General features: G+C 56.7%; 1 protein-coding gene across 3 annotated transcripts in view; it reads right to left on the minus strand.

The window, feature by feature from the left end:
• Window positions 1–4234: 4234 nt before the first annotated feature.
• Window positions 4235–9088, minus strand: part of ALOX5 (arachidonate 5-lipoxygenase) — a 58635-nt gene continuing 53781 nt past the window's right edge. Inside the window, exons 10-14 of one of the 3 annotated variants that reach the window (XM_007446787.1) lie at window positions 7473–7651; window positions 7046–7167; window positions 6581–6681; window positions 6099–6269; window positions 4235–4934 (exon numbers count right to left, since the gene is read on the minus strand). In XM_007446787.1, coding sequence (XP_007446849.1) covers window positions 4755–4934; window positions 6099–6269; window positions 6581–6681; window positions 7046–7167; window positions 7473–7651 — 753 coding nt within the window. In that variant the 3' untranslated portion in view covers window positions 4235–4754. The remainder of the gene's footprint in view (window positions 4935–6098; window positions 6270–6580; window positions 6682–7045; window positions 7168–7472; window positions 7652–9088) is intronic. The other 2 variants (XM_007446788.1, XM_007446789.1) reach the window with 2 other exon arrangements.

Genomic DNA, 9088 nt, shown 5'->3' on the forward strand with positions numbered 1-9088 from the left:
GCACCTGGCTTCACCTTTGTACACCAGGTGAAAGGAGGGAGGCCAAGGTTGCCCCAGCATACTGCCCTTGGTGAGCCGGGAGAGTCCGTCCACGAGTGCAGGGAGACTGGGGAGCTAAGAAGCAGGAGGGTGCTTTGCCAAGTGTCCTCCTTGCCTGACTTGGGAGAAGAGGTCCCCAGAACTGAGTGGAGCTGTTGAGGCTCCTAGAGGAAGAGGTGCATCTGCTCAGGTGTGGGCTCGCGGGAGGGGCAGAGGCCAGCGTGTGCCCCAGCCCTCCCCCGAGAGCTCCCTTGAGCTCAAGCGTCAGTTGGAGGGAGTGGCGAGGAGCATGGAGCTGAAAGAGGAACCTTCTGTAAGAATGTGAAGTGGGGACTGCCCATGAGGAGCCTCTACGCTTTGGGGACCCGATGAATTTGTGTTTGGCTGAAGAGACGCCCAACAAGGTCTTGTTGCCGGCGGGCTTGACACAGTGCCATCCCCAGGCCTCTCTGCCCTTTGACACCAGCCAAAAAATGACGGGTTGGGGCCGCTGATGGCACACTGCTAGGGGCGGTTTGAATCCTCTAGGTCAGGGGGTGGCCCACCACTGCTCGCAGACCAGCCTCCTGTTTCATAAATGTACTTGTAGGCGTACAGCCTTGCCCTTCATTGACACTGTATTCAGCTTATTTCCTGCTACAATGGCAGATCGTATGGCCTGCAAAGCCCACAATATTTACATGCCCCTTTACAGAAAAAGTTTGCCAATGCTTGGCCCGTGTGATCAGCGCCCCCTAGAGTTGTTGCTGCACAGCCCACGTGGTGTGAGAGGCGTAGATGACCCTCTCTAGGGCCTGTCTTTTCTCCCAGCCTCAGAAGTGCAACAGAGACCAGGAGTCCCGCTGCACGTCTCTGTTGTCGGGTCAGGAAAGAGCTGAGAAGGGTAATTCAGGGGGGAGAGAGGGAGAGGGATGAGCCTGCTGTCCCTGAGTTGAGAGTTCCTCTGGGCTGGCAGGCCCAGCCCTCGGCCATCAGAGAAGCCGCATCGGCCCTGCCTCTCCAGGCTGCCTCCCCTGGAGCTGAAGTGAGAGGAGCGGAGTCCAGGCTCTGCGGACACGATCTCAGCGTCCCTTCCGCATTAGGTAGGCGTCTGGAGGTCCAGGGGTCCAGGGAGCCAGGCTGGGCTCCACTTTGGTCCCCTTGTCCAGCTTCCACCCTTTCACTGGAGACACACAGTGCCAGGCACTCGGCAGAGGGGAGCTGGCCCGGCCGTGCTTCCCAGCACTGCTGTGGCACAGTGGGCAGGGGGACCAGGGGGAGATGGGAAAAGGCAACACAGGTTGTTGTGAGAAAGAGTAGTCTTGTTATCCTTATTCTCCTGCTTTTCTGTTGTTAAAATGCCCTATTATGAAGCAGTGATGAGAGTAGCTGGTAGCACTTGGCAGGGGTGCTTTTTATGGATTGGTTGGTTCATACCAACAAAAACTTGGTAACACAAATGTCCCTCCAGATTTTTCTTGCAGAACTTTTTTGTCCCATAAAATCCAGTCACCTGGGAACCCTGGTCCCGGGGCTCTTTCCTCAGCCGTAGGAGGTGTGTGGTTCCCTGAGGATTGTACAAGTGCCTGTGTCACACTCCTAGGGGTATGCCCATAGCTTTTATCCGATTTTCCAAGTGGTCTGTGCTTCCCCTCCACAGGAACGTCCCTCACCCAACACTAAGAACAGGTACTCCAGTCTGACCCCCATGTATAGTGGGGAAACTGAGGCCCAGGGAGGGCATTGCTGTGAGTCACAGAGACCCCTCTGACTCGGGGCTCTCCTCCCACCCCACCCTCCAGATCTCAGCCAGTTTCTGGGGTGTCTGGGAAGAAATGCAGCCAATTTCCAATTCCCCGACCCCATCTGATTCCACCCTGTGGAGGCCCGGGCCCAAGAGACAGAGTTGGGCTCTCTGGGCTCATCCCACCATTTATGATGGAGGAAGCGAGGGAGGACGTGAAGCTCCTGGGAGCAGGGCTGCCCGCTGGGTTGAATTAGCAGCTGCCTGGCTGACTTCTGCCTGTTGGAGTCCCACCCCCCAGAGGCCTGCTGGCAAAGGCTTCACTGCTTCAGAAGCACTTGTAAATTCTTAAAATGTTGGATATGAACGGTACTCTGGTGCGAGATCACCCAGAGGCATCACAGCAGATGATGTGGAAGGCCCAGCACTCCTCCAGCTGGCGGCCTCTCAAGGGTTCCTTCTCTTCGCTGAGCTTCAGTTTCCTCATCTGTGGACTGGGGCTGACACTCCCCGCCAAGCCCCTTCAGGGCGAGCTTTAGAGGTCAAGGCAGTGATGATGAGTCCCCACATTTCCCTTTTTGAAGGGTCCACCCAGGAATGTAAATTGGTGCAGCCACTATGGAAAACAGTATGGAATTTCCTCAGAAAACTAAAAGCAGAGTTGCCATATGATCCACTAATGCCACTCCTGGGCATATACCCAGACAAAACTCTAATGTGGGGCTTCCCTGGTGATGCAGTGGATAAGAATCCACCTGCCAATGCAGGGGGCACAGGTTTGAGCCCTGGTCCAGGAAGATCCCACATGCCGTGGAGCAACTAAGCCTGTGCGCCACAACTACTGAGCCTGCTCTCTAGAGCCCGCGATCCACAAGCCCGCGTGCCTAGAGCCCGTGCTCTGCAACAAGAGAAGCCACCACAATGAGAAGCCCGCGCACCTCAACAAAGAATAGCCCCCGCTCGCTGCAACTAGACAATGCCCGCGCACAGCAACGAAGACCCAATGCAGCCAAAAATAAAAAAAAATTAAAAAACAAGAAAACGCCCTCTAATGTGAAAAGATACATACACGCATCCCTATGTTCACAGCATAAATGTGGTGTGTGTGTGTATATATAATGCAATATTACTCAGCCATAAAAACGAATGAAATCTTGCCATTTGCAGCAACATGGGTGGGCTTAGAGATTATCACACTAAGTGAAGTAAGTCAGAAAGAGAAAGACAAATACCATATGATGTCACTTTTATGTGGAATCTAAAAACTGACACGAACTTATCCATGAAACAGAAACAGACTCAGAGACGTAGAGAATGGACTTGTGGTTGCCAAGCGTGGTGGACAGGGGAGGGATGGATTGCGAGTTTGGGATTAGCAGATGCAAACCATTATATATGGAATGGATAAACAGCAAGGTCCTGCTGTAGAGCACAGGGAGCTATACTCAACATCCTATAATAAACCATAATGGAAAAGAATATGAAAAAGAATTTGTGAAAAAGAATATATACATACATATATATATATATATATATATATATGTATGTATAACTGAATCATTTTGCTATACAACAGAAATTCACAGAACATTGTAAATCAACTCACTTCAATAAACTTAAAAAACAAAGTCCACCCTATGTTCCTTCCCCCAGGCTGTGCCAGTGCACATGGAGGTAAGAGGGTACTTCGGGCCCAGGGATCCTAAGGACACACTCACTGCTCCTCACTACTTGGGGTGTCAGGCTGGTAGGAGGAGGATGACCCCTGGGCTAAAATAGAGCTGACCAGATGGCCTAGGGTGGCTGGCCTAGCACATCAGGTGTACACTTTCCTGAAACCCTGTGGATCCCACCGACCCAATTCTGAAGCCAAGGGCTGGGGGCTGGGGCTGGGTATGTGTGTAGGAGGAGACAGTGGATTGTCATCCCCAAGCTCAGGGCTGGCTCTGCTTCTTGGGCCTGAGGAAAGAAAATGCATTTTTTAAAAAGGCATGTTGCTTTCTCTGCCATAGGAGAAAACACCCCCCAGCTCCCAAGACAATGCCTGGAATCTGTAGGGTAGGTGCCCAGCTGGGAGGAAAGTATCCAGCAGCAGGGTGGTGACTTATGCCAGCCCTAGGCCACCATTAGGGCACAGAAATAAATACGGCGGGTCCCCTATCCTCCAGGGGCTCTAGTTCCAAGGGTGAGACCGCGTGGGAGGACGGAAGAGGTTTGAACAAAGCCCTGGGGGAGAGAGGAGCTCTATCTGGGCAACTAGGGTGTCTCCCCAGAGGGGATGAGATCTGGGATGTGTTCTGAAGGAAGAGTAGGAGTTTCTGGGCAAAGAAGAGAGAAAAGCACCTTTTCTCCAGACTGAGGTTTGCGGGGAGGCTTTTGCCTAGATGAGATCACAATGATTATGGCTTTTTGGGGTTGGGGAGGGGATTGAGCTGTTTGGGGTGATTGGAACGTAGCATGTAGAAGGAGACCTGTTTTAAATAAACTTTATTTTTATGAAAACCAGTTCTTAATGCATTCAACAAGAATTTATTTGGGCACCTACTGTATGCAAGAAATTGAACTAAGCATAAATAGAACAGAAAGTAATCATCCCGTGTCCCCAGCAAGAGCAAACATCCATCAGTTATGCTGCTCTGTGGGGCTTTCCTGCTGCAGAAGCGCTGAGCTGGGTGGTGGGCAGGAAGCTACACAGTCCTCTGTGTAGGAAAGGTCCCTGCAGTGTTTACACACTTTGATCAAAGTATGGGATTTACTAGAGACTGAGGAACAAACAGGAAAATGCACCGAAGCTTAGCTATATCATGGTCTAACCTGGGGAGCCTTTGGTTTGAAGCCAGGAGCCTGGGGCCTGCGGGCAAATTCCCAGGAATCTGAAGGCCCGCGCTGCAGCCGCCCTGGGAGCCTGCCCTCCTGGGCCGGCTGGAGTCTGGGTGCTGAGCCCAGCCTGGAGCAGCTGGCCGTCCCGGAGTGAGACGGGCTCAGGCGCCACTCAGATGGCCACGCTGTTGGGAATCCGGTCTGGGGACAAGTAGTAATACGGCAGCTGCTGCTTCTTATTGCGCTCGGCGATCACGCTGACAATGGTGTCAAGTTTCTTACGGAATCGGGCCATGGCCTCCTTTACAGGCGTCTCGATAAAATGCTCCTCCGGGTACATGCCCAGGAACAGCTGAGGACCCAGACACGACAGAGACACGTTAATCTGCGATGAGGCGATGTAAACTGACAGACCTTGTCCCACGCCCAGAGACCATCCTTTGGGAGGCAGGGCGTGTGCTCATCCCCCCATCTCCACCTCCTGCCACCTGCTGAGAGCACCCCAAGAATGCTCCTGGGATGGGACCTTACAGATCAGTGCCCTGCCGCAGGGTATAAGGCTATAAGGACGTGTAAAGGTGCAGGCGGACGGGGAGGTGGGGGGTAGTCCTGGCCGTGGTGGGCATGGGGCCTGGTCCCAAGCAGCACTCCCACCTTCCCGCCTGCACTCGGGGCAGCAGGGCCACAGGGGCCAGTGCAGGCCTTCTCTCCAGCCCAGGACGGCCACAGCCAGGCTCTCTTGGGGGTGGTATGCTCATTTGCCTACCCACACAGATGCCTGCAAATTAAAACTAAGCGTATCTTTTAGAAACAAACTATGGGATTGTTAAAATTGGAAAGTTTCATACCCAGGGCTGGTGAAAGTGGGAGAAATATCCCGTGCTATGGATGGGGTTTTAGATTTAGTTTGTGGAGGGCAATTCAGTCTCAACATCCTTTGACCAAGAAACTCCTCTACAAGGAACGCACTGGTTCTATGGACACACGTGCCAAGACCCGTACACGCAGATGTTAGTGAGGGACCACGACATTAGCAAAGGTCCCAAAGCAACTCAGTTGCCAACGAATGCCTGCGGGTCTGGGGCTGGTTCAACTGGCCCGTCATTCTGAGCAGCCATGAGCCGACACCATGGGGCCGTGTCTACCGAGAGCCGGCTTTGGGATTAGCTTCGGTAGGTTGTATGTGCGTGGGAATGTCTCAGAAGATACCCAGGAAACTCTCAGCCCCACCGCTGGGGTGCCGGGGAGAAACCCACATGACGGAGCTTTGTCAATGGTGGGGGTGGGGGGGTGCCCTTGTGGAGAGTGTCCCAGTGTCCCCCAGCTCTCCTGCCCCACCCACGCTGAGCTCCAGCCAGGCTTGGGCCTGAGGGCTTCTTGGGCCCCTCCAGCCTTGCAAGTCAGGATTCCTGGCCAGCAGGGGTCCAGCCTGAGCCCTAAATCACAAAACCCTGGGGTTGAGGAGTGGGTTAAAACTTCTGACTCCCGGAAGGGGCGAGAAGGCCTCTGGTCTCACCTCATTGTCCTGGAACTGGCTCAGCGCCCACACTGCACCCAGATGCCAGCAGGAGCGGCCACGGTCGGGCAGCATGCCCACGATCTGCTCGATGGTGACCACACCCTTGACCGTCGGCGGCGGGGCTCGCATGGTTGGGGGGGCATTGGGGATCCAGGAGTACCAGTCGTACTGCGGGGATGGCCACCGACTCACGTGAGCACCTCTGCGGCGCAGCCTCCGCCCACCTTCATCTCCTGCACCTCCTCCCGAGTCCCCTCCTCCCGCTCCAGCAAGGCCAGGGCGGGCCCCTCCCTCGGGCTGGCACCCAGTGCTTAGCACAGAACCAAACCGCACCAGGAACACCGGATTCCTGGCCCTGGGGCTGCCTGGGCTTCATCCATCCCCCGTCTGTCTGGAAGACGAGGAGGTGGGGCGGTCCGCCCAGGGGCCCTCAGAAGCAATCAAAGTGGCCTTGGCCACCTCGCCCTGCCCTTGCCCACCTGGCCGAAGTTCACTGCCGCGTGCTGGGCTGAGGCCGTGAAGATCACCACAGTCAGGTACTCGGACAGCTTCTCCTTGGTCTTGATGGACTCGGGGAAGCCTAAGGCAGAGCCACGGGCTGGCTGAGGCCCCGACCCTGGGGAGGGACCCCCGACTGGCAGACACACGCCTCCACCCATACTGTTTCCTGGGTTCCCACACACCAGTGCTGGAGGGCCCGGGCGTGGGCAAGACTCACTGGGAGGGGACAGCCGCTTGGCCCAGTGTTCCTGTTGTTTCTGACCTGGGCTCTCAGGAGACACAGAAAGGCCCTGAGATGTCCCCCTGAGGCATACTGGTGGATAGGGGTCCCCTAGGGGCTCTGGCCCCAGTGCTAAGGTGGAGGCCACAGGCCAGCACTGCCCAAAGAAAGTCAGGGAAGAGCAGAAGAGAGGACTGGGGGCGGGGCAGGGGGATGTCCCTACCTGAGGCCTTCTTGCCCCGCATGCCGTACACGTAAATGTCCTTCACGAAGTCCTGCAGCTCCTGGTCCCCCTCCACCACCCGGTCGCTCTCGTAGTAGATGTCCACCACCTCGGCTGTGAACCTGGCCCGGGAGGAGAGGCCCAGCTAGGAGTGGGTGGTCCAGCCAGGGTCTGCAGAGCTGTATCCCTGGGCCCCAGGGCAGAGCCCCCATCGGTGACGCTGTCACTCTTTAATGTCCAGACTCACGTCACATGCTCTTCCACCCCCGCCCCGCCCCGGCATACCCTCGTTCCCCCATCCCTGCCCGGAGGATGGAGCCAGGCCCTGGCCCACTTTGCCAGCTGCCCAGCCCCCTGGCCGGGTCCATCAGCGCCCAGGCCCACTCCTCCTGCTGCCCAGAGCAGGTCCCACAGACACAGCACTCACGCCCTGATGGCCTCCCACACGAGGAGCCCGTCGTCCCGGTAAAAGTAGTAGGGGATGTCTTCTGTGTTGTCCATGCCCCGGGCCTTGATGGCCTCAGGGAAGCACAGGGAGCTGTAGGTCAGGTCCTGCATGGACTTCTGCACCATCTGCACGTGGCCACCGCCCCCTGTGGCGTTGGCCTTGAGCAGGAGGGGAGAGAGCGCCGTGAACCAAGGCTGGTCCCCCCCTCCAGCCTTCCAGCCCCAGAGCTCAGCATGAGAAACCGTGAAAGGGCAGGGGGATGACCAGGTCTGCGGAGGGCTAACCTAGGTCCCGTGAGGTGGGTGGGAGGGACGTCTGACTCGGAGAATGCCAAGGGCAGCCCAGTGAGAGGTTATGGGGAGGAGCCTCTGCCCGATCAAGATGTGAGGGGCTGAAGTGCAGAGACTGGGGGCAGCTACAGGAGGGAGGGGAGAGCTCCCATCCCAAGCAGCGCAGCGGGGATAGCTGGCAGGGTGGAGCCCGGGCTGGAGCAGCCCTCGGGCCAGGCCTGCCCTTGTTCTGAGCACGGGCTGCCCAGAGCCTGAGCACTGCTCTCAGTGACCTGATCTTTGGGCACAAGACGGGGGCAGATACCAGCCCCCAGGACCCTCACAACTCTGTTGAGAGCATCTTGTGTGCCAAGGTGAGGGCTGGATAGTTGCACCGGCTGCTGAGATGCAGGCACACACACACACGGTAGCTGAGTGCTCAGGGCACAGAATCTTCAAAGGAGGGCTTGTGTGCTGGGGGCCAGACACTGGTCCACTGTAGGCGTTTGACCCAAGCAGGACCAAAAGAGTTGCTCCCTGGTACTTTCTATTTGGATGGAAGACGATGTCACTGTGTGGGAACATGAGCTTGGAGCTCACTGTGATGAGGTCCTGTTCCCTGTCCCACAGGGGGAAGGCTGTCCGAGAACCCCGTCTGAGAGAGTGAGGCCCACACAGTTTAAAGAGTGGAAGAGTTCCAGCCAGTGGCTTGTACCCTGGGGACATTATTCGAGTCCCTGGTCCCTGCGTATGAGGCATCCTGGTGGGCAGGGGTTGCTTGGGGGCTCTGGGCCCAGCACCGGGTGCTGAGGTGGAGGCCACAGGCCAGTGTTGCCCAGCGAAACACGGAGCTAGGAGCTGTGGCTCCCGAACCCGAATATGTCCAGGTGTGTGAGATGATACAGTTCCTTTACAGCTGCAGCTGGTCTGAGATGGGTTTTGTCATTTTCCACTGCAATGGTGGTTCAACCCTAGTGATCGTCTGGCCCGCTCACTAATGGGAGATGAGAAAGGAGGAAAGTTGGAGGTAGGGCTGCCGGGAGGGTCCAGGCTCAGTAAGCGTCCTGGGGGCGCAAAACAGGGGTGGGGTGCTGCCTGAGAGGGTGTGATGGGCGGTGGGGGGTGACCTGAGCCCCTGCTGACAGGGTGAGCAGGCTGGGAGCACCGACGGCCTGCAAGGGCAGAGTGTGGGAGGCTGTGCTCAGAATGATGGGTGGCAGAGTGGGAGGGGAGATGCAGGTCCCCAGTGTATAAGAGGTGGGGAGGCAAGAGGATGGAGAGGGGAGGGAGGAGGTGACGGGGAGACTGCAGTGAGGAGGAAGAGCG

The sequence above is a fragment of the Lipotes vexillifer genome, unplaced genomic scaffold (assembly GCF_000442215.2).
Source record: "Lipotes vexillifer unplaced genomic scaffold, Lipotes_vexillifer_v1.1 scaffold1237, whole genome shotgun sequence".
Taxonomy (NCBI): domain Eukaryota; kingdom Metazoa; phylum Chordata; class Mammalia; order Artiodactyla; family Lipotidae; genus Lipotes; species Lipotes vexillifer.